This window comes from Girardinichthys multiradiatus, chromosome 24, assembly GCF_021462225.1.
Source record: "Girardinichthys multiradiatus isolate DD_20200921_A chromosome 24, DD_fGirMul_XY1, whole genome shotgun sequence".
In the NCBI taxonomy this organism is placed as follows: Eukaryota; Metazoa; Chordata; class Actinopteri; order Cyprinodontiformes; family Goodeidae; genus Girardinichthys; species Girardinichthys multiradiatus.
The window spans coordinates 2,370,759-2,398,716 of NC_061816.1; the positions used below are offsets into that span (position 1 = coordinate 2,370,759).

Consider the following 27,958-nt stretch of genomic DNA (forward strand, 5'->3'; position numbering starts at 1 on the left):
CCTTCTTCAAGCATCAGAGGCTGTAGTCAAGCTAGACGGACCAGCCAGCTCTCACACAGTGTTTTTATGGGGCTGGAGTACTAAACATTAGAACATCTAGGTTTATAACTGCTTTCAGATTAAAAGCATGTATCAGAGAGCAAAAGATATTTTAAAAACTTCAAAACTAACATCTATAGCTGTAACTGTGAAAGCTTCATCCACATGAGATATGGATGTTCAAAATTAAAACCCCATAAACATGGGACCCTCTCAAATGTATAATGACCTAAAAAACTCTGTTATCTCAGGCTCATTGATGTCCAGGTTGGTAGGACACCATGTCAGTGTAAAAGTTTAATCTTCATGTAATATGGAATTTCAAAATGGAAGCAACACATGTTATCATTTGAATATAAAAACTAATACTGGGATTGTTTAAAGTAAATAGTAAGAAATTTGGTTTGATCATGTCATTTCAGATTATTACCTTTTGTTAGACGTTTGAAAGTTGAAGAGGCTTTAAAGCCCGGCCAATTCTGGGGTAGCCGGTCTCTGGCACTCGGTGGTTTGGACTGGCCTCCCAAGCGGCCCCACACCATTCTGGACTGTTTTTGGGATGCCTTGAGATGACGTTGTAAATAAGTGCTATATAATTAAATAAACTGAACTGAAACTATCTCTGTAGTTATGCTGCTATAGGCTTAGGCTGCTGGAGGACATAATGACCACTTTCAACCTCTTCGCTACATTTACTCACACTACTCTCCAATTTTGCATTATTTGCTGTTATTTTAGCTGTTAACTTTATGTTCTCTCTTTTCTCTTCCTAGAAGCTACACCTGGCCTGACTCTGTGTCTACCTGTGACACCTTTCTGGAGATGGGCATCGTCCGAGCTTCTGCTGGCAACAACTTAATGCTCACCCTCTACAGATGATCCACATGGCCCTGTCTTTTAGTGTTTAACCCTTTATCTCTCCTAGACATGGCTACTGGCTGAGCTTCTACTGTGACTAACTCTATGTGCTCTCTTTCAGACTCTATCCTTGAAAACTGTCTCAAAGTTGATATGTTCTTTCTTTCTAGATGAAACGACTAAAGGAGCTACATCCACTAACATTTACTTTTCCTTCCCATAGAAAGTACTGCTGGATCAGTGCTTCTGTGTTCTTTTTGTGTCTCTGCTCTGTTCTCTCAAACCCCCAGTCGGTCGTGCCAGATGGCAGCGACTGTCCACTGTCTCTACATGCTCATGCGGGGGTGTTCCTTAGATAGAAAAACGTTTTATCCAATTTGAATAAATAATTTAATCTGACTGCACTGTTCAATTGTTAGGACTAATTGGAATGTATGTACCTGACTTTGTGAAGTGCCTTGAGACAAAATGTGTTGTGAATTGGATTTATATAAGTAATCTGAATTGAATTGAATTAAGGGAGAGAAAATCAGCAAATAAAGTTGTCATTTTTGTGAGTGGGCATGGCTTCTTTGATACCATCAATCAACCATGCTAATATGTTACGGAGTCCTCACCGATGAATCACACAAAATTTGGTGTAGATCCGATGATGTATGAGGTACAAGGGTTGGACAATGAAACTGAAACACCTGTCATTTTAGTGTGGGAAGTTTCAAGGCTAAATTGGACCAGCCTGGTAGCCAGTCTTCATTGATTGCACATTGCACCAGTAAGAGCAGAGTGTGAAGGTTCAATTAGCAGGGTAAGAGCACAGTTTTGCTCAAAATATTGAAATGCACACAACATTATGGGTGACATACCAGAGTTCAAAAGAGGACAAATTGTTGGTGCACATCTTGCTGGCGCATCTGTGACCAAGACAGCAAGTCTTTGTGATGTATCAAGAGCCACGGTATCCAGGGTAATGTCAGCAAACCACCAAGAAGGACGAACCACATCCAACAGGATTAACTGTGGACGCAAGAGGAAGCTGTCTGAAAGGGATGTTCGGGTGCTAACCCGGATTGTATCCAAAAAGCATAAAACCACGGCTGCCCAAATCACGGCAGAATTAAATGTGCACCTCAACTCTCCTGTTTCCACCAGAACTGTCCGTCGGGAGCTCCACAGGGTCAATATACACGTCCGGGCTGCTATAGCCAAACCTTTGGTCACTCATGCCAATGCCAAACGTTGGTTTCAATGGTGCAAGGAGCGCACATCTTGGGCTGTGGACAATGTGAAACATGTATTGTTCTCTGATGAGTCCACCTTTACTGTTTTCCCCACATCCGGGAGAGTTACGGTGTGGAGAAGCCCCAAAGAAGCGTACCACCCAGACTGTTGCATGCCCAGAGTGAAGCATGGGGGTGGATCAGTGATGGTTTGGGCTGCCATATCATGGCATTCCCTTGGCCCAATACTTGTGCTAGATGGACGCGTCACTGCCAAGGACTACCGAACCATTCTTGAGGACCATGTGCATCCAATGGTTCAAACATTGTATCCTGAAGGCGGTGCCGTGTATCAGGATGACAATGCACCAATACACACAGCAAGACTGGTGAAAGATTGGTTTGATGAACATGAAAGTGAAGTTGAACATCTCCCATGGCCTGCACAGTCACCAGATCTAAATATTATTGAGCCACTTTGGGGTGTTTTGGAGGAGCGAGTCAGGAAACGTTTTCCTCCACCAGTATCACGTAGTGACCTGGCCACTATCCTGCAAGAAGAATGGCTTAAAAGGATTTGACTATTGAGGAGTGTTCGGGGGCAGATGTGGATAAATACCAGAAGGTTTTGTGTCTCTGCGACTTTCCTTGTAGAAGCTGTAACAATTTGTTGTTTTATTTCTGTGAGACTATGTCAGGCTCCGCCCCTTCAACATGCTCATGAACTCACAATTTTGTTAACTTTACATTCCCCATCTGTTCTGCGAAAACTGACCAAATTTCAAACCGATTGATCAAAATCTATAGGAGGAGTTAGATCAAATATAGAAGCAATAAATTGCAAAACTAGGGTCAAAGCTTCAAATTCAATCCAAAATGGCTGACTTCCTGTTTGTTATAGAACGTGATTGCATCAGAGTTTTAGGTAGAAATCCTTCAAGTTATAGACCCATTTCACTAACATGTTTAGGTAAGATTATGGAAAGAATGATAACTGACAGGATTACATCTTATGTATAATGTAGAGGATTACTGTCAGCATATCAAAGTGGGTTTATAAAAGGAAGAGGTACAATGGACTCTATTGTGTGTTTGGAATCAGATATTAGAAAAGCCCAAATTAATACGGAAGTGGTGGTAGCGGAATTTTTTGATATTGAAAAAGCATATGATATGGTATGGAAGGATGGATTACTTATAAAACTACATAAAGTGGGACTAACAGGAAGAGCCTAAAATTGGATTTAAAAAATTTATTAGGTAGAGTTATTCAGGTACAGATGGGCGTAGCAAAGTCAGATAAATATAGAGTAGAAAATGGAACTCCACAGGGCAGTATTATAAGTCCTTTATTATTTTCGATTATGGTTAATGATATGTTTTCCGGAGTTGATCAGGATATTATGCAATCATTATTTGCTGATGATTGGGCTTTATGGAGAAGGGGAAAAAATTTAACATTAGTGTATGAAAAAAATACAAAATGCTATTAAATCTCTGGAGAATTGGGCATATACGTGGGGGGTAAAATTCTCAGTAGATAAAACTAAACCAGTTGTATTTAGTAGAAAGAAGGTTGAGCAAATTGATTTAAAAATGTATGGAGAAAAAATAGAAAAAGTAAGTAACTTTAGATTTCTTGGAATGTTATTTGACTAAAAACGTCTTCGGGGTGAACATATAAGATACAGTACAGACCAAAAGTTTGGACACACCTTCTCATTCAAAGAGTTTTTTTTTATTTTCATGACTATGAAAATTGTAGCTTCACACTGAAGGCATCAAAACTATGAATTAACACATGTGGAATTATATACTGAACAAAAAAGTGTGAAACAACTGAAAATATTTGTTATATTCTAGGTTTTTCAAAGTAGCCACCTTTTGCTTTGATTACTGCTCCACACTCTTGGCATTCTGTTGATGAGCTTCAAGAGGTAGTCACCTGAAATGGTTTTCCAACAGTCTTGAAGGAGTTCCCAGAGATGCTTAGCACTTGTTGGCCCTTTTGCCTTCACTCTGCGGTCCAGCTCACCCCAAACCATCTCCATTGGGTTCAGGTCCGGTGACTGTGGAGGCCAGGTCATCTGGCGCAGCACCCCATCACTCTCCTTCTTGGTCAAATAGCCCTTACACAGCCTGGAGGTGTGTTTGGGGTCATTGTCCTGTTGAAAAATAAATGATGGTCCAACTAAACGCAAACCGGATGGAATAGCATGCCTCTGCAAGATGCTGTGGTAGCCATGATGGTTCAGTATGCCTTCAATTTTGAATTAATCCCCAACAGTTTCACCAGCATAGCACCCCCACACCATCACACTTCCTCCTCCATGCTTCACAGTGGGAACCAGGCATGTAGAGTCCATCTGTTCACCTCTTCTGCGCCGCACAAAGACACGGTGGTTGGAACCAAAGATCTCAAACTTGGACTCATCAGACCAAAGCACAGATTTCCACTGGTCTAATGTCCATTCCTTGTGTTCTTTAGCCCAAACAAGTCTCTTCTGCTTGTTGCCTGTCCTCAGCAGTGGTTTCCTAGCAGCTATTTTACCATGAAGGCCTGATTCACACAGTCTCCTCTTAACAGTTGTTCTACAGATGTGTCTACTGCTAGAACTCTGTGTGGCATTGATCTGTTCTCTAATCTGAGCTGCTGTTAACCTGCGATTTCTGAGGCTGGTGACTTGGATGAACTTATCGTCTGCAGCAGAAGTGACTCTTGGTCTTCCTTTCCTGGGGCGGTCCTCATGTGAGCCAGTTTGTTTGTAGCACTTGATGGTTTTTGCGACTGCACTTGGGGACACTTTTAAAGTTTTCCCAATTGTTCGGACTGACTGACCTTCATTTCTTAAAGTAATGATGGCTACTCGTTTTTCTTTACTTAGCTGCTTTTTTCTTGCCATAATACAAATTCTAACAGTCTATTAAGTAGGACTATCAGCTGTGTACTCTATCCACCTCCTGCACAACACAACTGATGGTCCCAACCCCATTTATAAGGCTTGAAATCCCACTTATTAAACCCGACAGGGTACACCTGTGAAGTGAAAACCATTTCAGGTGACTACCTCTTGAAGCTCATCAACAGAATACCAAGAGTGTGTGGAGCAGTAATCAAAGCAAAAGGTGGCTACTTTGAAGAACCTAAAATATAAGACATATTTTCAGTTGTTTCACACTTTTTTGTTCAGTATATAATTCCACATGTGTTAATTCATAGTTTTGATGCCTTCAGTGTGAAGCTACAATATTCATAGTCATGAAAATAAAGAAAACTCTTTGAATGAGAAGGTGTGTCCAAACCTTTGGTCTGTACTGTATATTAAGGGAAAATGTAAGAAAATTGTGAATAGAATGAGGTGCTTAACAGGATCAGATTTGGGGGCAGATAAAACTGTTCTTAAAACGATACATATCGCTCTAATAAGATCAATATTGGATTATGGATCTGTACTATATAAACAGGCTGCAAAAACAATAATTCATAAATTAGAGCTAATTTGTAATCAAGGAGGGAACCAAAGGGCGACCTCTATTTCAAATACAAAAATCGGTAGGTAAAATGGAAGTAATTGGAGAATATCGTAAAGAACAGGCAGTCAAACAAGATTAGGATTAGGACATACACGATTAAATAAAGCTTTACATATGTTGGGTAAACATCCAACAGGCAGATGTGATTGTGGAATGGATTTGAAAACAGTAGAGCATTTTGTAATTCAGTGTGAAAAATATAGGATGAGTAGAGAAAAAGTAAAGCAAGAATTGAGGAAGTATGATATAGAAGCATTGAGAGTAAATACAGTACTAGCTAAACATGAAATGATAAATACAGTATTTATAAAATTTTTAAGACAAACGGGATTATTTGCAAGAAAATAAAATAGGTCAGTTAGATACTCTGGCTCACATTTCAGCACAGTAGATGGCGATAATGCATCTAAACGCCAAACAATCTCAAGAAGAAGAAGAAGAAGAATAGTTTTAGGTAGGGCTCGGGGAGTTCTACATGTTTACCGAATTTCATACATGTACGATAAAGTAAAGTCAACGAAGAGGCTCTTTAAACATTTCCGGGGGGGCGCTGTGGAGTCATTTTATTGCGACTTTGGCGAAACCTCCAAAATACGTAAATTTCACGCGCGACTGACGCCTCCAGCAAATTTGGTAACTTTTTGAAAATGTTAAAGCCGCCAAAAAGGTAATTAATTCGTTGTCCGAAAAAATAACAACATTGAACATTCGAATTACAGTAGCGCTTAGCTACTCGGGTCCAATAACAATACATCCATTTCCGGTTCCGCTGGCCCCGCCCCCTCTTCCCAAACACGTGGATCTCTTCCGGGTTCTTCATCCTTTGTTCTCTGTTCGTCAGCAGCCCAGAAGCGGGAGTGTTGATAAAGCTGTAAGAGAGCTGCAGCAGCAGCAGTTGATGAACTCTGGAAAGAAGTCCAGCAGCTTGAGGAACATCTGGTCAAAGAAACTGGAGGGAAGCAGGAGCTCAAACAGCGGCAGGACGCAGCAGAGGAAGAGACACCAGATGATGGATGATGTTTTCCAGCCCAGATTAGGTTTGGATGTTTCCTTCTTCATGCCAACTGTGTGGATGGTAGTTAAAGTTTAGGAGCCGTTTTCAGTCTGCTGGTGGATTATTCCTCTGAATTAGAACTCGTTGTTAGGATAGTGAAACATCAGCAGGAGCTTCTGGAGCCCAGCTCAGAAATATTAGAGTTTGAAACGACAGAGGATCATCTAACTGCGGTGAAGTGAGCCGACGATCGCTGACGGTAGAAATCAGATGCGTCCATCCATGGTGTATTACGGTAGAGGAGCGGTATGGGAGCCGCTGGAAGCACAAAGATCTGTTTGTTGGGAATGATTACAGCTGCAGGAGTTTTGGACAAACATCTCATGTTGTTTCAGTTTCAATGTTTGATGAAGATGTTTAATGCTACTTATATGATAAGTAAAATATAGTTGATCAATAAATGAATAAAGTTAAAGTACATATGTTAAAATAACAATGTTATGTTACGACAGAGTCATTCATCTAGTAACCTAAAAATTAATTAACTTATAAATTAATGAATTCTGAGTGAATAAAATAAAAACAGCCACATTAGCAGTCTGGACTCACGTTTGGTATTACATTACCTCCATCTCCTGGTAGGTGGTGCAACCGTCTCTCTGCAATCTGAATGGAGATAATCCATAATCTGATTATCTTCTAACATTCTTCCTCATTGTGCAAAGATAATCTGTAGGTGTCTGTTTCTTCCATCTTCTAAGAAGTCCTGGTGTTTGGGTCCTGGTCAAGGTAGATGTAGACCACAGGGCCTTGAAAGAGCTTGAATATGCCTTGAACTGTTGTTTTGTTACATCCACAAATGTATTATTATTTTATTACATACACCAACACTAAGTACACAATAACTGTGAAATAGACACAATGATGCATTGCTTTCAAACTTATTTGCAAAGAAAAACCTGAAATGTGGTGTACCTGGGGCTCTGGTGGCTCACTTGGTAGAGCGAGCTCACCACGTGCAGAGGCTGTATTCCTCAACGAGGTTTTCCTGGTTTTGATTTCTGGTCTCGTACCATTTGCTGCATGTCTTCCCTTTCTCTCTCTCTCCACCCTCTTTCCTATCTAATTAACTGTACAATAAAGGCCACTAGGGCCAAAAAAAGGTTTTTCCCGTTCCTCTCTGTAAAAAAGCTCAAGTTCAATAAGATGGGACAGAAAGCGTCTTTACACATCAATTATCAAGTCCTACCACTTGACTGGATTTATGTCCCGACTTCCCTGATCTTCTGAAGAAAAGCATCCCAACAGCATGAAGCTGCCACCACCATGTTTGGGTGTAGGGATGGAGTGGTCAGGGTGATGAACAGTGTTAGTGTAGCGCCTAACATAAAGCTTTTGGCAGTTTGATCAGTTTTAGTCTCATCTGAGTAGAGGACCTTCTTCCACATTTTTGCTGTATCTCCTACAAGCCTTGTAACAAACTCCAAACAGGGTTTCTCATTTTCCATCAACAGTGGCTTTCTTCTCACCACTTGGCCATAAAATGTATATTTGTGGAGTGCATAATAAGACTTGTCCTGTGGTCAGGTTCTCCCACCTGAGCTGAGGATCTCTGCATCTCCTCCAGAGTTGTTATAGTCACCTTGACTGCTTCTCTCATGAATGCTGTCCTTGTCCAAGCCAGTCGTTCAGGGCAGGGCTCTGCAACCTGTGGCTCCTGAGTCACAAATGGTTCTTTGGACCCTCCACAATGACTAAAGAAGTTGGGCTAAAATTGATAAAGAACCAAACCCATGTTTTTGAAATAATAAATGCAGGTTTTAGCAGTTATTCAGATTTTGTTAAATTAATTGCACTGCATTTCCCCAACAGAATGAAACTAAAACAACTGGTTATATATTTTAGATCTGTTGTTCTTGTCATTTGTGTCATTGGTGTTTTTACATCATTTTCCACAAATATCAGCATCAGAGGAAAATGTGTCCATCCTCTCTTTTTCTCATTATTTTAGAACATAAAAATAAAATAGGTTCTTTAAAAATAAAAACACTTTTTAATATAGTAGATATTTATCAGAAATTCTAAGTTGTCTTTTTACAAAAGGTTATGTAACATTTGTAGCTTTAAATGAGTTTTATTTAGCTGGTGTGAGAGCAAAAAACACTATTTGGATTGTAAAGGTTGCAGACCCCTGGTTTAAGGGGACAGCAATGTTTTGGACCAAACTTCTCACTGAATATGAAGTTCAATTAAATAACCTGGAACTGTTAAATATTCATTTTGTTGCTGATGTAGAGAGAGCTCCTTCAGTGCATTTTATACTATCGTTTGCACGTCAAATATTCTGAACATAAAGCCACAAGCATGGAGTAACATGTGTTCCCTTCATTGAATAATAACGTTCATTGATATAAATGTGATACTTAATTTATAAATGAGTTGTAGCTTTCATTATTAACTCAGAATAGATCTGATGGGTTTTGATGTGTTTCCTTTAGAAACTGTCCTCCAATGCCGCCTGATGCGTATTTCACACATACCAAGAACTGTTTAGAGAACAAGTTGCTACAATCTAGTGGTTGATTTATGCTAAATTTTGTCTCCTTTTTCTTATCACTGTACTAAATATCTAAATCATGTTATTTCTGGTCTCTGTGCTATATTCATATGAACAATCTCTATTTCACAAACCATCTGCTTCACAGCAAAACTCAGGCAATTATGTTTTATATAATAGTGATTTAATTCAGGGGTTAAATATGAGATTCTGCACATGACCTAAACTGTCAGTTCTTGAGGTTCAGTTTTCTCTAAACTGCTGATCAGATGTTTTTCTCTAATGTGAATCTTTACCAGCTTAGAAACATGAAGTTAAAGTTGTTCATAATGCATGTAATGTGTTTCAGTGCTGCCAGCAGATGTTAAAGAAGAGGCTCCTGAAGAACAGAGTCCTGATGTGGATCAGCAGGAGCCAGAGCCCCTCCAGATAAAGGAGGAACAGGAGGAACTCTGGACCAGTCAGGAAGGAGAGCAGCTCACTGTGAAGGAGGAGACTGATACCAGGTTTCCATTAACTGCAGCTCCTATCAAGAGTAAGGATTTGTTTGTGTGTGTGTCTCCTGTCTGCCAGCTAACAGTCTGGTGCATCTGGTTGTCTTTTATGATCAAAAGTAGATTTGCTTCACAAAAAGGAGGAAGAAATGAGACGTTTCCCTAGTTTCAGAGTTGACTTTATTAAATGAATGATACATATATACATACAGTACATATCTGGGCCAGCAAACCTAATCCTGTGATGGAACACAATGTGACTGTTTTTCATTAAATAAGCTAAATTAAAATGATCTCATTAAGCATTTATACTGTATTTCTGTAAAACTACTTGACTTCTAACAGTAACTTAGTAACGATACACAAATGTCATGATTCACTGCGTTTCATTCAGGACAAACAAGCGTATAAATGTATAAAAGTTTTTACCTCAAAGTGACCAAAAATTTTTACATTTCTCATCTGATTTTATCAGTACGTTCTAGTGTTTGAAAACGTGGGCAGCGACTTCCATATGGTACTGAGTTTAACGGCTCTATACGCTAAAATCACCTAGAGGATCGACCTTCCCTTAACAAATTATAAGTTTAAAATTGACAAAAGTTGGTTTGTACTATAGGATGTGGAATGGGAAGAAAGACTAGAGGGAAATTGCAACAAACCACAGAACTACAACACGAAACGTTGGATGAAGACAGCAACACTAGCAACAAGTCTGAGCACGAGGTCATGGAGGCTATTCAGGCTAGCATCATTGCTTTTATACAGGCATCACGGGCGGAGGTAAAGACAGATTTTACCAAAACTATGGACCTACTGAGAAAAGAACTGGAAGGATTTTCGACAAGAGATGGGTGGAAAGCTAAACAAAATGTTTGCCGAGATGAAAGACATCACGTATACATGGAGGACCTTAACACGGAGAGAATAGAGGCAGTAGCACGCTCGCTGCAGCTGCAGGAGAAAGTTCAAGCTCAGTTCACCAATTTGGAGGCTGCTCAAGGCGAAACAACATATACGCGTCCTCAGAGTTCCCAAAGGGGCTGAAGGCAACAACAATACAAGACTTTATAGAAGAGTTTATTCAAACTCAGCTGTGCCACACAATCAACACCCTTAACCTTCAATGGTGTCACCCGTCCCTCGGTGCCAAACCCGCAATCTGTGCTGGTTTATGTAGGATATAAACTATCTATGTGTGTAAGTGGAATGTGTAGATAGAGGAGAGGGGAGTTAAGCAGAGGGGAGTGAAGCATAGAAAGTGCCAGGTCATAAATTGGTGAACAACAAGGGATTACCAGAGGAGGGTGAAGGAGACAGGGGAGGATGAGCTTGCTAGAAGAAAATAACCAGAAGCACTCCTTATTTGGACATAAGGAACTGTTATGCTATACATGAGTGACATGATATATATATATGTTGAACACACCCTTGAGACTGAATAAAACAAGCTGAAAGCGGAGAGAGACCAGAGTTGGGCTCGCAGGTGTTTGGCTGGAGCATCTTTCACTCACTCTGCGCACATAAGCTGATTGTACTTTGTGTTTATTTCACTCTTTTGAAACCTGTGCCCAAATCAACGGACCCGGAGAAGCAGAGACGGCTTCGACATTTACCTCCAAGAATTCAAAACCAAAGAACTAATACTCCGCTCTGCTTGGAAAATGAAGCGGATACTCTACGAAGTTGAAGGGGTGTTTTTTTTAACAAGATTACCCCACTGAGATCGTCATGAAAAGAAAGGCCTATTCCACAATCAGAAAGACGGTCAAAGAAAAAGCGCAGCGCTCTATCCTGCAAAACTTGGCGTGTTTTATGACACTGGGCTGATCACCTACAGCAGCGCATCGCATGCGAGAAAGGAGCCGACGAACGCACATGAAAGACATCCAGGAAAAATTAAAGTCGTTCCAAGGCAATGATGGAGATTAGTGAATTATTTTCCTTAGCAAGGTAATGAGCAGCCCTAGTGGATTAACATGGAAGAGTTGACAACAAAGGTGTGAGTAACCTGGTGTATTTAATAACAAGTGACGTGTGTTTTCCTTCTGACATGATTAGACATTAAAACGGACCACTGATCAGATTGATTGATTGATTGATTGATTGATTGGTTGATTGATTGATTGGTTGATCTGGGAGCGATCACCACACTGATGTGCTCTGCTCTGATTATCGCTTGTTGGAGACTCATGTTCACAAGAAAGGAGCCCCTACCATAAATAGTGCTTCCACCCTTTGCCTTGAAGTTAAGTTAAATCATCAGAAAGTGAAGTCACTTTTATTATGTTTGTTTCTATGGTATGTTCTTTCTTTACTACCAGACAGATGTTTTACTGTTTACTGCAGCATTGAGACGTTTGATTAAAACTTAGATTTCAAATAAATTCATGCTTTATCAAGAATACAAAGTTATTACCCTTAATGTCAATGGGCTGCATAACCCTATAAAAAGAAGTAAAGAAGTTGATAAAAGGAAAAATAGGACATAATCTTCTGTCAGCAAACACATCTCTCCAATACTGAACATGGGAAATTAAAGAAACTGGGCTATAAAAACACGTACTTGTCATCATTTGAGGGGGGAAATACCAGAGGAGTGGCCATTCTAATTTCAAATAAATAAAATTTCAGGGTTTCTTCACATTTCAAGGATAAAGGAGGCTACATACTGTACAATGTTTTATTGATGACAAGGAAATTATAATACTGAATATTTATAAGGTAAGGTAAGTTTATTTATATAGTGCTTTTCAGTAACGAGACACTCAAAGCGCTGTACATACAATTACAATACAATCACAAAGCAAATAAACACAGATACAGAAAAACAAATCAAATGCTAAGAAATCTAAAAATCTATGAATCATTCTGAGAAATCAAAAAATCTCTGGTCAACATTAAAATTATACAGATAACATTAATAGTCCTTTGGGTTTTACTGGTAAGAGCTGGTTCTAAACCAATCTTTCTAAAGAGGTAATTATATCATTAAGTCCTCTATGTAGGGGAAAGCATCTTGTGCTGAGAAGTCTCATCATTCCACTGAATTCTAACTAGTGAAGCTGAGTCACTGGTACAAAACAGCTTTAATCCACATTTTCAGGTGCTAATAATATATTGCTTTTACTGGTACTGAAGTTGAACTAAGTAATCTAATTAAGAAAGCTGGGTCATTGGTGTAAGAGCAGCTAAAGTCCAAGTTACTAATAATGTTTGGTTTTCGCTGGTAAAATCTATGAAAAGTAATGAGTGTTGATCGCTCTACAGACTCCATCCAACATCGCAGGAAGCTTTGGAAAGCTTTGAACAGCCTCCCACGTTTTGGGAATCACTCGATAAGCCAGGTAACCACTAACTCCAAAAAGCAGAAATCCTGTTATCAAAAGTCCAAATATGTACGCATTTTCTACGTCCTCGACCGACACCGTAGTCAGGCACACAATCTTCCACTGCTGCCAAGAATAGATTATGTATCCAGAGAAGAACGTCCCGCCTGGACAAGAGGGTCTCCTTTACCCTGTCTTCCCGTTGTAAAAAACATTTGACCAATTACGTTGAGAGACCAGCTGACCAAATCCATAATTTACAAGTTTGGAGGACATGCAAAGTGAGGCTCTGAGAAAAATACAGACAAAAAGCAGAAGCTGGGATCAGCAGGGAGGCTGTACAATTGACAGTTTATCTAAACTCTGTAGTGGAATTTCCTTATCAACTCTTATTTATGTTTGGAAATGTGCTATAGAAATAAACTTGCCTTGCCTAAACTTGCCTTACGTAGGCGGTGACAAGTCTATGCATATTTTCATATATCTATGACATATATCTAAACATATTCTATGTTTGGCTTGAATTTATTGGCTTGTTTTACCTAAGTTGGACATACTGGTTTGTCTACCAGTTACTTACGCACAGCTCTTGCTAGACCTTGCCGTTTATTACGCTCTCCCCTGGATCTAAACACATAGCTCTGCAAGCTATCCAAAGGCTCCTCCTCAAGATTATTGTGGAGGAAAAAATGAAACTGTATTTTAAAGTTTGAATTAATTTAGATATTTCACTTGGTGGCCTGTTTTACTGAGTTAGATTGTGTTTAGTTACACTCTGCCATGTGTACATGTTACAGAAAACAAAGAAAAGGAATTTTATTTTCACTGTGCTATTTTTGGCTCCCATTTAAATTGTTCTCCAGTTTTGTTTTTCTCTCCAATTGGGTACACAGCTCTGTAAATATTTGATTGTTAAAGGTAGCCAGTGTGTTAGCAATGCATCGGTTTACTACTCCTAAATTTCCTAACGGTAGAGGTGTTTGGTTCAGCAGTGATGCTGACAGTGGGGCTGTTGGACATTCAAAGCTCGCATATGATGGTTGTGCTGAATCAGGGCTAGGTCAGAGCCAGGGTTGTACTTCTATTGATGAGTTCATGAGGGAGGTTCCCCCAACTTCCACAACCCTCAGTGATGTTGACGCCCTTCATCACCTTACAGACATGGTTGGGCAGTTGGGTGCTCAAATTGGTGAATATAAACTAATGTCAGCTGCTGTCATAAATATGAACAATGAACCCCAGCCTACCTTTGTCACTCAGAATTCACACTGTGACAGTAACAGACATGACCTACCTCATGTGACAGTCCATGTTAAACCTGATGGAGTACTCCAAACTTATAGAGGTGACAACACTGACCAATGTTCAGTTCAAGACTGGATTGACTTGACTAAAATGTACCTCAGAAAACAAGGCATACCTTCCTGTGGTCAAGGAGAAGAGGTCATTAAATGGTCAAAGCCAAAGGTGTGGTGCAGATTGCCACGTGTAGTGATCCTTCACTTGATGTTGAGAATAATCCTGAGCTGATATTTCATGACACAAAATCTTCAACATTCAGAGGAGAGACTCCTCAATCGCAATGGTCGACATGTTTCAGCAAATGATGGAGAGAATGCAGCAACATTTTTCATCCTACTCGGGGTGGGAGGTTCTGGGGTGCACATCGTGAGCGATGCACCAGAGTGACAGGTTGCAAAGTCTGTAATGAATTAAGTCACACTAATTCTTCGCACTGCATGTCTGAGAGACTGTATTTTTTCTGTTTTTCCCCTGGCCACACCAAACTGAACTGCTCTGTAAATAACTCTTCCCAACCCCGGTCTGACGGAAACAAGTAGATTCTGTATTCGGAGGTAGGCTGTACAGGTCACACCATAAACCCAAATTGATGACATGTCAGATGCTGAGACTGTATGCACATCAGAGAAAGACTCATGTAGTGACTCAGGAGTTGTTGTTTATCAGAAAATTCACAGAGTTGGCAGTAGCGATAGTCTTTTCTACATTTTTGTGAACATGGGTGGGACATTTAAGATGGGTGGGATGCTGGACATTGGTTCAATGGCCTGTAGCATCAGTGAGGCAGCTAAAATGAAGCTTAGAGAGGCTGGAGTGATGACAGACCAAAAACTAATTGATGTGGATGTGGTCCTTGTTGGATGCGGTGGGCTTCAAGTTGAGCCTAAATGTGCTATTGAAGTGCAGATGGAAGTGTATGCCTGTGAAATGGTGGTCCCCACATTGTTGTTTCAGGCCAGCATGATGATGCAATACTAGGGACTAATGTCATAAAACAGTCCAAGATATGTGAGCCTTACTGGAAAACAGTGTCCAGCCCCTGCCCTTCTGGGGATCCAGAAACTGAGCATTTCCTGTCTATGCTATTTGGTCTTAATACCTGGAAAGGTGGAGATCTTCCTAACAAGGTTGCTACCATAAGGTGTAACTTGGTTACCTGCCTTGAGCCTGGGCGTGAATATCTTGTGTGGCGGAAACTGACCAAAGAAACGTCTGTTTCTCTAGGCAGCACAGTCATGGCAGAGCTCACATCATCCCGCTCAGCACCCAGGGGCATTTTGGTTGCAAAGATTGTCACTATATTGTGGGGAGACAGATGGGTCCCACTAAAGCTTATCAATACGTCTGACAGGTCTGTGTTGTTGAGACACAACACAAAACTAGCTGATGTCTACCCAATTGTAGCGCTAGAGGACATGGTTGGTGCATATTGCTCAGAGGTTCCACTTGCTAGTTGTATTCAATCTGCCATGTCAACCACTACAGAAGCTAGTTTGGCCAAAGACATGCTCAGATCGGTTGGGCTAGGTGATGTCGATATCGAGTCTTGTGAGGTTTCTGAGGGCTGCAGGACAAGAATGGCTAACCTTGTTTGAAGTATGTGGGTTTATTTTCCTGCCAACATCTTGACTATGGGGAAGGAAAGGGCTTTGTGCATCGCATAACCCTCTGACAACAGATCTTTCTGGCTCCCATACAGGCTGGAAGAACGGGAGATCATCAGAAAATCCACAAGTGAATATGCTAAACCTCTTGTGCTTGTGTGGAAGAAAAATGGAGATCTCTGTATCTGCACAGACTTTCACTGGCTGAACAAGAGAACCCTGAAGGATGCCCATCCCCTTCCTCATCAAGCAGATTGTCTGGCAGCACTGGGTGGAAACAGTCTGTTCACTACAATGGATTTGACCTCTGGGTTCTACAATATGCCGCTCCACGAGGACGACAGGAAGTGTTTAGCCTTTCCCACTCCTATGGGCTTATATGAATACAACTGTCTGCCGCAGGGTCTCTGCAACAGTCCTGGGAGCTTCATGCGCATGATGAAGAGCTTATTTGGAGACCAAAACTATCTCAGCCTATTGTGCTATTTGGATGACCTGTTAGTGTTTGCACCTGATGACATGACTGCTTTGCAGCGTTTGGAGATGGTGTTTGCTAGGCTGCGTACCCATAATTTGAAACTGGCCCCCAAGAAGTGTTTCTTCCTCAGCAGATCTGTCAAGTTTCTTGGCCACATCGTTGAGGCGAATGGTGTTTCGACTGACCTTAGTAAGGTTGAGACCATCACGAATATGACAGCCACTCAACTCATGGAACCACATGGTGTGACCCCATCTCAGAAGCGGACAAGGTCATTTCTGGGAATGGTCAACTACTACCAACACTTTGTGCCCAGGTATTCTGCCATCGCCAAGCCGCTGTCTTAAAGGATTTCTGGGAATGGTCAACTACTACCATCACTTTGTGCCCAGGTGTTCTGCCATCACCAAGTCGCTGTCTTAAAGGGTGGAAAAAGGAAAGGCAATGGCAACCAGAATAAACTGCCAACCAGAAGACTGCATGCTTCTGACAGGAGAATGAATCAAGAACAAGCCTTTGAACAACTGAAATCCTCGCTGACACAATGCGTCATCTTGGCTCACCAGGATTTCACCCGTCCTTTTGTGCTCTCCACTAATGCATCTCTGGATGGCATTGGTGCTGTTCTGTCTCAGGTTCAGGAGGGCGAGACACAAGCCAGACCCATTGATTTCGCCAGCAAGTCTTTGTCCCAGTCACAAAAGAACTACCCACCTCACTGGTTTGATTTTCTGGCCTTGAAATGGTCTGTCTGTGACAAGTTCAGCCACTGGCTGAAAGGCCACAAATTCACAGTTTGGACTGAAAATAATCTATTAACTAGTATCCTGACAAAAGCCAAAGTTAGACGGCTGTGAGCAACGCTGAGTTCCTAAATTGGCAAGTTACGACTTTGACATCCAATACATCCTGGATCAACAAAACGTGGCCGATGCACTGAGTTTTGTGCCATTTATTCAGGAGAGTGTTGACCGCAGGCTGCCCTATGCCAGTCTTCTTACTAAGGTTAGGGATATGTCAAACCTTTCTGTCCAGAATGCCTTTCAATTATCCAGTCTTCATAAAGAACCCTCTTCAGTGAGTGTCAACACCCAATCAGCATGCAGCCCACAACAAATGCTCCCTCAGTATATTACAAGGGAAGATGTGTCTGCTGTATTACACTCACACATTGAAAACCAAAGGGAAGAGATTCCAGTACATTCTACCTGACTCGCTCAAGACTGACGTGCTTCATGGTGTTCATTACAGAGCAGGTCATCAAGCTCAGTTCAGGAGCCTCAGCTTGATAAGGCAGAGGTTTTTCTGGTTGAACCTTGACAGGGATGTCAGATACTATGTTTAACATTGTCAGCGATGCATTGTTAGTAAGACCTAGCCTGCGGGTAGGGCTCCATTGGAAACCATAACATCAACCAGGCTGCTTGAGCTTGTATGCATTGATTTTTGGTCAGCTGAAAATTCCAGAAACAAATCTATTGATGTCTTAGTGATTACTGATCATTTTACAAGAATGGCTCAAGCATTTCCATGTAAAGACCAGACAGCCAAGCAGGTGGCGAGGGTTCTCTGGGACTGATATTTCTATGTCTTTGGCTGTGTCACACACAACCCCTTATCATCCGATGGGAAATAGTAGTATCGAGCAGTTCAATCGAACCTTGGGTGGCATGATGCGTGCATTGTCCCCTGGAGAGAAAGCTGACTGACCCTGGCAGTTGCAGACATTGGCCTTTATGTATAACTGTGCAGTCCGTGAGACAACGTGTTATCCCCTCTTTTACCTCATGTTTGGTCGGGACCCTCGCCGGCCTGTTGACGTTCTCTTTCATGCTGTCCATCAAGACTGCTTATATTATGACAATTATGTGGTATCTCTTACTACTGATCTGACAGAGGTGATGAATATTGCTCAGGAGCATGCTTCAAAAGGGCAAAAAAGGCATGCTCACTTGTAAAACAGGAAAGCTAAGGGTACTAGCATTGTTGTCGGTGTTAGAGTACTCTTGGCCAACAGGACGTAGAGAGGTAAGAAGACGCTAGCTGATTGGTGGGACTCGACTATCTACACTGTGGTGGATATTAAACCAGCAACACACACATACAGGATCTGTGGCACTGTCTCTGGACAGGAGAAGGTGGTTCACAGGAACCTGCTCATGCTGGTCAGTCTCCTCCCTGTGGATCCCACACGTGAAATGTCTTATTCGGCCTCTTCTATGTCTGCGAATGCCTCCTCAGCCCCTGAAACAGATGACATTGGAGGGGATGGAGAAATCTTGTATGAGAGCAACAACAAAACTATTTGTGAAGCTAGTGGGAGCTTAGTCTTTGAAAACGTTGAAATTCTTCTTGATATTGTAGAAGGAGAGCGGCGTCCTTTGACTGATCTGGAGCCTGTGGACTCTGAGAGCAGAACCATTGAGTGGATAACAGCTATCTGTTCCAAGTTCATCAGTTGGAGATGTTGCTGACTTATTGAGCTTGACCTCTGACCCCAAAGCCTGCTCAGTTTCATTTGAGAGCTACACAACAGATCAACCTTTAGGTCGTGACTCTGCCTCTGTTACTGTTGTTGACGTTCCAGCAGATGTGACACAGCCAGACCCTACTCTTAGCATTGCGGACCACACAGGCGATGCTTCTGACATTCTGCATACTGTTGACTAGACCTCAACTATGCACTGTGACGTACAGACACAAGTCAGGTCTAGATTTGGTGGCCTAGTCAAACCTTTGAATAGACTCCTTCAAACTATGTCCAGGCAGGCTATTGTTCAGAACAAGTTTGATGTTAAAGCTGTTTGCAAATCTATGTTCAAGGCTTCCACTGATTAATGTCTTTACCAGATAGCCGTTACTCTTTTTGGGTCTAAAACTTTTGTTCGGTTGTAATGTGATGTTTTCGTTTATACTGTGTAATGGGCCTGCGCTACACTTTGTGCTGGGGTCTTGTGGGGTGTACAAGGCACCCTGTAGACAGTTGCTGGATTGAGGGATAAGCGCTGCCCTCATACCACGTCATCCTTATGGGATACATTCATTGTCTGTATTTTTAATATTGACCTAATATATTGTATTTACTAAGGTAAAAATAATTAAAAATCATTATAAATCATTATGTATAAAATTATAAATATACTATATTTTTTATCAGCAATGTAATAACTATTCTCTTTCAGCTTTAAAGAAAGAATTCAATCACTGGATATCTAAGTGCTTTAAAATGTCATATTTCTACCATGACACAGTGAAACGTTAGTATTTACACTCAAGGTTATGATACCATTGTGGTATCTCTGATTTTACATACTGTACTGTTCACTGATAATATTTATCAGATTTTCTTCTCTAGTTTTAATCTTTATCATCTTTGTAACATTGTCAGGATAAAGTTGTTCATAATGCATGTAATGTGTTTCAATGATGTTTGCAGATGTTAAAGAAGAGGCTTCTGAAGAACAGAGTCCTGATATGGACCAGCAGGAGCTGGAGCTCCTCCACATAAAGGAGGAAAGTGAAAGAATCTGGGCCAGCCAGGATGGAGAACAACTGAATGTGAAGGAGGAGACTGATGATACCAGGTCTCCATTAACTGTTGTTCATATGAAGAGTGAAGAGGATGAGGATAAACCTCTGTTCTCTCAGCTTCATCAAACAGAAGACAGAGATCTTCCAAGCAGCATCTCAGCTGACCAGGTAAAAGCAGAAATTAAAGTAGAGGACTGTGGAGCAGCAGAATCCAGCAGAAACCCAGATCTAAATAATCATGGAGGCTCTTCCAACTATTCAGAGACTGAAGACAGTGAAGATGATGAAGAGGATGATGATGTGAAGCATCATGAATCTGAGCTTAAACACTTATCAGACTCTGAAACTGAAGACAGTGAGGAGGATTGGAAGGAGAGCAGGACTCCAGGATCAGGCAGAAACACTGTCAACAAATCTTTGAGCTGCTCTGTGTGTGGAGGAAAATTTGCTAACAGACGCTCTCTTCAGAGTCACATGACATGTCATCCAAGATTAACGTCTTCAGATTGTTCTGGTAGTGAGACGTGTTTCAGAGAGAAGAAAATAATGGATTCACTGACAAAAGTCCAGACAAGTAGTAAAAAGTTTAACTGTGGTGAGTGTGGTAAAAGTTTTAACAGGAAACATGATTTAAAAAAACACACAACAGCCCACACAGGAGACAAACCCTTTGGTTGTGATGCATGTGGAAAAAGATTTGCCTGCACGTCAATTTTAATCAGACACGTGAGAATTCACACAGGCGACAAACCCTTTGGTTGTGATATATGTGGAAAAACATTTGCCTTAAAGTCAAATTTAGACACACACATGAGAACCCATACAGGAGACAAACCCTTTAGTTGTGATGTTTGTGGAAAAAGATTTGCCTGCAAGTCACATTTAAACACACACATGAGAATCCACACAGGAGAAAAACCCTTCAGTTGTGGTAAATGTGGAAAAAGATTTTCCCAGAAGGCAGGTTTAGACAAACACATGAGAACCCACACAGGAGATAAACCCTTTGGATGTGATGCGTGTGGAAAGAGATTTTACCAAATGTCAGATTTAGACAAACACATGATAATACACACAGAAGACAATCCCTTTAGTTGTGATGTTTGTAGAAAAAGATTTGCCTGGAAGTCAGACTTAACCAGACACATGAGAATCCACACAGGTGACAAACCCTTCAGTTGTGGTAAATGTGGAAAAAGATTTTCCCAGAAGGCAAGTTTAGACAAACACATGAGAATCCACACAGGAGATAAACCCTTTGGTTGTGATGCATGTGGAAAAAGATTTGCCTGCACGTCAACTTTAATCAGACACGTGAGAATCCACACAGGAGACAAACCCTTTGGTTGTGATGCATGTGGAAAAACATTTGCCAGGAAGTCAAATTTAGACACACACATGAGAATCCACACAGGAGAGAGACCCTTTAGTTGTGATGTTTGTGGAAAAAGATTTGCCAGCAAGTCACCTTTAAACATTCACATGAGAATGCATACAGGAGACAGACCCTTTAGTTGTGATGTTTGTGGAAAAAGATTTACCTGCAAGTCACATGTAAACATTCACATGAGAATGCATACAGGAGACAGACCCTTTAGTTGTGATGTTTGTGGGAAAAGATTTACCTGCACGTCACATTTAAACATTCACATGAGAATCCACACAGGTGAAAAAGCCTTTAGTTGTGATGCATGTGGAAAAAGATTTGCTTGGAAGTCAGCTTTAATCAGACACATGAGAATCCACACAGGCGAGAGAAGCCCTTTGGTTGAGATGCTTTTGTTATAAGATTATAAAAAAAAGTCAAATTTAAACCCACACATGATAACTCACAGAGGAGCTAAGCCCTCAAGGTGTGATGCTTATGCAAGTAATTTTTAAATGTACACAGAACAGACAATGAAGAGAAACCTTTTGAATGTGATGAATGTGGTAAAAGCTTAACCTTTAATGTCAGGTCTAAACCAGAACACTAGAATTTACAGAAACATAAGCTCATTGCTGGTTATGATTGTGGACAAGATTTAAACATCATTTATGCCCCTAATCATATCAGCGTGTGAATGTGTGTATGAATGGGTGGATGACTGATTGTAGTGTAAAGCGCTTTGGGGTCCTCGGACTTGATAAAGTGCTATACGAGTGCAGGCCATTTACCAAATAGCAGCAACAAACATCCAGCCTGAAGTTATGGATAACTTTGTCCGTTCATAGCTTCTCTTATCTACTCTGGTCTCCATAGTCGGTATTGTTTTTGGCCTGCTTATAGAGGGGCGAGGGGCCAGTCCCCTCTGGTGTGGGCTTCTTCATTTGGTCTGACCCAGCTTTCTCGGCTGTTGTTGCTGTTGTTGTATGTGCAAAATGTTTTGATGGACACACAAATGTCCTCACCAAAACTGGTTTATGATGTCATTGTGTCAATGAGTTTTTTTGAGGTCCGTGGCTGCAGCTTAAAAAACACTCCAATCTGTGTTTTCAAAGCAGGCCTGTAACTTCTGATTTGATTACTCTGTCCACTTCCTTATAGTTCTCACCACAGGCTGACGTGTTCATAATTTCTGTTGGTTTGTATGAGCTGAAGCAGATGGTGTTAACAGTCTTGATGCTGCTCAGGTTGCAGCACAGGCATCTTTTAAAACTGTGTAGCAGTGGTCCAGAGTGTTAACCTCTCTGGTTGGGGTCTCTGTGTTTAGGAAGTTCACACATGAGATTTGTTCTGTCAAAGTCCCAGAGAACTATGATAAGGAAGTCTTGATTTATGTTCATCCACATCTGTTATTCGGTCAGCCAGCTAAGGTCGGCAGATCTGTGGAAATTACGGGTTTCTTATGCTAAGGAAGAGCATCTAGCTCATTTAGTTTGCCAGGGAACGGATATTTGCGAGGTAGATATACGAGAGCAGAGCTTGCAGTCCTGTCAGAGCTTAACAAGCATACCTGCACATTTTCCCAGTCTGCTTCTCCCGTACTTCCCACAGAGAGCCGCTGCGCTTCCAACCAGGATCTCAAAAAATCTCTGGATGGGTGGAAACTGGAAAAAAGACTGACTTATTCGTAGGAGTTGCTGTCTGGTTGGAAGTACCTGTACTGCAACTGCAACGTACAGTACAAATACAGGAAAAAAAAAAAGTACAGAGATGGCCATGTATAGCGCCATCTTAGATCTAACTAATTCCACAATGCTCTGGGTTGGGTCCTTGTTGTGCTTCAAGCTTGTTGACCTTTTTTTTGCTAGAGATCATATTTGAGCTTTTGAGTTGTTCTTGTAAACAACTGTCTTTGTCATGGTGATACATTGCATCAAAGTCCACAAGAATATTATCAACCAGAAAACAAGGTAAAAAATCCTAAAGAAAAAAAAAACTTGTCATGTAATAAGTTGATATCTTGTGTCATACTATTCTAGAATTTCGTTGAATCATCATAGAGATCAGTTTCATTGTAGAAATCTATGTTTGTTATGGATCCAATTTAGATTGTATATATTATTGTTTGATATATTGTCTCCTCTGGCTGCTCATCTCTTTCACATTGTTGTGCCCCAGCTTGGGATGAAACGTGGACTTAGACCCATCTTTGCTTCTGCTCATCAGAATGGTCCACATAAGAGGTTGTGTCTGGGCAAAGAAAATTAGTTCAGGATAAAACAACCTAAATATTGTTAATTTTATGGTGTTTAGTTTTTGACAGACTTTATTTGAATGATATGCTTTAAACACTGGTGGTTCAGTAATGAGATTTTGTTCCATTTTATCTGTGTTTTTCTTTAATCTCCTTGAACTAACCTGCTAAAAATTTGTTCGAATTTTGCTTAAAATCTGCTAAAGGCTGTCTCTGCTAGCAGCTAACATGCTAATACCTCTGCTAATACTACACAGTAGACAGCTTTGTTTCCAACAGAGCTTGTTTCATTCACTCCGTACTTGTTAGATAACGTGCCGTCAGAGCTTGTATACAACAATAAATACTATTAATACAAATATTAACCTATGGGTTAAACTTATACGACTGTTGGATAATGTATTTTCTTTGTGTTAGGATTCGGTGACCCAGATGTGGTACCACCACATTTTTCTGTTCATCCAATAGCCGTACGTCCCCTGGCATCTTTAAATAAAGGTTTGCGCCACCATTTTAAGAGTTAATAACTTAGTTCAATCATGTGCTGAGGAACACTTACATAACATTGAAAATCAGTTGTTCAAAAAGGTTATTGATTTCTAATTTGGGAAATCGTTCTAAAATATATTATTATAATGATGTTTATTGCCTGGTTCACATGGCAGGATTTTCAAATTGTCCCCATAAATGACGATTAAAAAAATGGAGGTATAACGGGTTCGGTTTTCATAGCAAGCACAATACACGAACAGATTTCACTAACAAACATTCAGATTTTATACTGAAAATTTCACAAACCCTCTTGAGATCAAACCTGAGTTCAGAGTAATTCCTTTCCGTGTTTCTCTCACCTCGCTTTCTGATTGGCTACACGTTACATTCAACAGGCTGAGTGCTCATATGTCCTCAGGGAATACCCCACAGAGTAGGAAGTCTGGGAAAGACGATCCAACATGTTGAATGTCTCTGATTTTATTCGGAGCAGTCCTGACGTCCTTCCAAGCAGACTAGATCACTCTTAACCCACCACACACGGCAGGATTATCTCATAAGATTATCTTGATAGATAGCACCATGATTGGGAATGTCGGAAGATCGGGATGAAAATCGGCATAAAATCCTGCCGTGTGAACCAGGCACTACTTACCTTCTGATTTGTGTTGTGACTGGTTGTTTAAACATATACCAATTGTTGTCCTTAATTACTTTTAAAACTAATTTGACCTCATTTCCAGATTCCTCAAAATAAATCTTGGTTCTTAAGCTTACATATCATCACTGAACTGTGACATCATTGCATCAATTGTATTGGTCCCCTTTTATCTTTTTTATTTCTATATAGTTTCATTAGCTTCTGTATTCCTTCATTTTGCTTGGTAGTTTTAGTTGAATGGTTGTAGTCCAGTATTTTGTTAATTGAAATATTTTAACTTGGAGATTAATTGTTTTTGTTAATAAATTCTTACATTTTGAGGAGACGTTGTTGTGAATTTATTCCATATGTGTGCAGAGTTTGTTGTTCAGTAATGCCAGTACTCGAATCACTCTTTCATCTATTTTTCTAACATCACCGCCATATTCAGCTGGTTATCACGGGACAATACTTGATAGACTAAATGTTTCTTTTATTAAATAACTTAAACATATTATTGCACAAAATCTTTTTTGTTTGCCATGCAGTCATATCAGTTTAAAAGAAACGTTCAAATTTTCTGTTAACTTTAACTGTAATAATTTTTATATCTGTTTACAGCCATCTGTGACAAAACAAGGAATAATGCTTCATTAAGCGTAATATTTTATTGGGTTCTTATCCAACCAGGAGCTGTCTTTTCTCTTCTTTTGTCTCAGAAGCAACAAAACACTGAACTCCACTTTGACAAACCTTACAAAACTGTTAAAGTTGCACCTCTACATGGAGTTTGTATTAAGTTTATAAAAGTCACAAATGGCAGATGCGGCAACCTTTGATTCCATGGAGGAAGACTTCACTCCCACATTCACCTGCTGAAGAAGACCTCTGCTGCAGTGGGAGGAGTTACCGCTCAGCATCGATGGTCCTGTTTTGGTGTTTGCAGAAAAAAATATGCAAATGAAGTCATATCCCACTGGTTTTATGTTCTTCACACTGGCTTCTAGCAGATATTAGGATTAGTGTTAAATAATTTTTGCTCCCCTTCAGAACTCTAAATGTCCAGCCTCCAGATCATGTGTGATATTGTAACCAAACTGCTGCTCAGAATCTGTTGGTTGGTCCTCATCCCAGGCTAAAAGCTAAGAGGAACAACCAGCCAGTGGATCCAAATCTTGGTGATAGTTTGAGTCTTTGTTTTACTGACAGGACGTTTTTAGAAACCAGTTGAAAACCCTTCTGGTTTATCAGGGTTTTATGTTGTGATTGTATGATGAATATTTTATTTGGTTTATATGGATCCTTAATTTAATTTTACCTGTTTTGTACAGCGCTCTGGGACTGTGTCTAAAATCTGAAGCTGACTAATAAACCTTTTTTTTTTACTTTTCTGGCTCTTTAGCAGCAGTTTCTTCACCACATGTGGTCCCAATGTGCACCTCCAGCATCTCACTTTTATCCTACCTGCTTCATTTATGACAAAGCTGTCATGAAGTCGTACCTATTCTTACTTTAATCATGGTTGTTTTACATTTTTCTTGGCAAATTAATCTTCCTTTAAATGGAATTGCTTTAATCTTTCCTGACTCCTATATGATTTATATATATATACAGGTCCTTCTCAAAATATTAGCATATTGTGATAAAGTTCATTATTTTCCATAATGTCATGATGAAAATTTAACATTCATATATTTTAGATTCATTGCACACTAACTGAAATATTACAGGTCTTTTATTGTCTTAATACGGATGATTTTGGCATACAGCTCATGAAAACCCAAAATTCCTATCTCACAAAATTAGCATATTTCATCCGACCAATAAAAGAAAAGTGTTTTTAATACAAAAAACGTCAACCTTCAAATAATCATGTACAGTTATGCACTCAATACTTGGTCGGGAATCCTTTGGCAGAAATGACTGCTTCAATGTGGCGTGGCATGGAGGCAATCAGCCTGTGGCACTGCTGAGGTCTTATGGAGGCCCAGGATGCTTCGATAGCGGCCTTTAGCTCATCCAGAGTGTTGGGTCTCGAGTCTCTCAACGTTCTCTTCATAATATCCCACAGATTCTCTATGGGGTTCAGGTCAGGAGAGTTGGCAGGCCAATTGAGCACAGTTATACCATGGTCAGTAAACCATTTACCAGTGGTTTTGGCACTGTGAGCAGGTGCCAGGTCGTGCTGAAAACTGAAATCTTCATTTCCATAAAGCTTTTCAGCAGATGGAAGCATGAAGTTCTCCAAAATCTCCTGATAGCTAGCTGCATTGACCCTGCCCTTGATAAAACACAGTGGACCAACACCAGCAGCTGACACGGCACCCCAGACCATCACTGACTGTGGGTACTTGACACTGGACCTCTGGCATTTTGGCATTTCCTTCTCCCCAGTCTTCCTCCAGACTCTGGCACCTTGATTTCCGAATGACATGCAGAATTTGCTTTCATCCGAAAAAAGTAGTTTGGACCACTGAGCAACAGTCCAGTGCTGCTTCTCTGTAGCCCAGGTCAGGCGCTTCTGCCGCTGTTTCTGGTTCAAAAGCGGCTTGACCTGGGGAACGCGGCACCTGTGGCCCATTTCCTGCACACGCCTGTGCACGGTGGCTCTGGATGTTTCTACTCCAGACTCAGTCCACTGCTTCCGCAGGTCCCCCAAGGTCTGGAATCGGCCCTTCTCCACAATCTTCCTCAGGGTCCGGTCACCTCTTCTCGTTGTGCAGCGTTTTCTGCCACACTTTTTCCTTCCCACAGACTTCCCACTGAGGTGCCTTGATACAGCACTCTGGGAACCGCCTATTCGTTCAGAAATTTCTTTCTGTGTCTTACCCTCTTGCTTGAGGGTGTCAATAGTGGCCTTCTGGACAGCAGTCAGGTCAGCAGTCTTACCCATGATCGGGGTTTTGAGTGATGAACCAGGCTGGGAGTTTTAAAGGCCTCAGGAATCTTTTGCAGGTGTTTAGAGTTAACTCGTTGATTCAGATGATTAGGTTCATAGATCGTTTAGAGACCCTTTTAATGATATGCTAATTTTGTGAGATAGGAATTTTGGGTTTTCATGAGCTGTATGCCAAAATCATCTGTATTAAGACAATAAAAGACCTGAAATATTTCAGTTAGTGTGTAATGAATCTAAAATATATGAATGTTAAATTTTCATCATTACATTATGGAAAATAATGAACTTTATCACAATATGCTAATATTTTGAGAAGGACCTGTAATGTGGGATCAGTCCAGGTATGCATGGTGTTGTTCTGGAGCTCTGG

General features: G+C 40.7%; 3 protein-coding genes across 8 annotated transcripts in view; 2 read left to right on the forward strand and 1 right to left on the reverse strand.

The window, feature by feature from the left end:
- Positions 1-27,958, reverse strand: part of LOC124861426 (gastrula zinc finger protein XlCGF57.1-like) — a 1,067,819-nt gene that overhangs the window by 602,155 nt on the left and 437,706 nt on the right. The window lies entirely within an intron of this gene.
- The window catches only part of LOC124861417 (gastrula zinc finger protein XlCGF57.1-like), a 364,644-nt gene that overhangs the window by 175,023 nt on the left and 161,663 nt on the right, over positions 1-27,958 (forward strand). The window lies entirely within an intron of this gene.
- Positions 6,123-24,988, forward strand: LOC124861439 (zinc finger protein 260-like). The gene is made up of 3 exons (XM_047355224.1): positions 6,123-6,685; positions 9,549-9,734; positions 19,843-24,988. Exons 1-3 carry the CDS (start codon positions 6,547-6,549, stop codon positions 21,723-21,725), a joined length of 2,208 nt encoding a protein of 735 aa, XP_047211180.1. The 5' UTR covers positions 6,123-6,546; the 3' UTR covers positions 21,726-24,988.

Excerpts from the sequence above, each read along its gene's own strand:
- LOC124861439 (XM_047355224.1), top strand. The coding sequence starts at position 6,547 with ATGAACTCTGGAAAGAAGTCCAGCAGCTTGAGGAACATCTGGTCAAAG. Across the intron at positions 6,686-9,548 it reads TGTTTTCCAGCCCAGATTAG|TGCTGCCAGCAGATGTTAAA; the intron begins GTTTGGATGTTT and ends AATGTGTTTCAG. Across the intron at positions 9,735-19,842 it reads AACTGCAGCTCCTATCAAGA|ATGTTAAAGAAGAGGCTTCT; the intron begins GTAAGGATTTGT and ends TGATGTTTGCAG.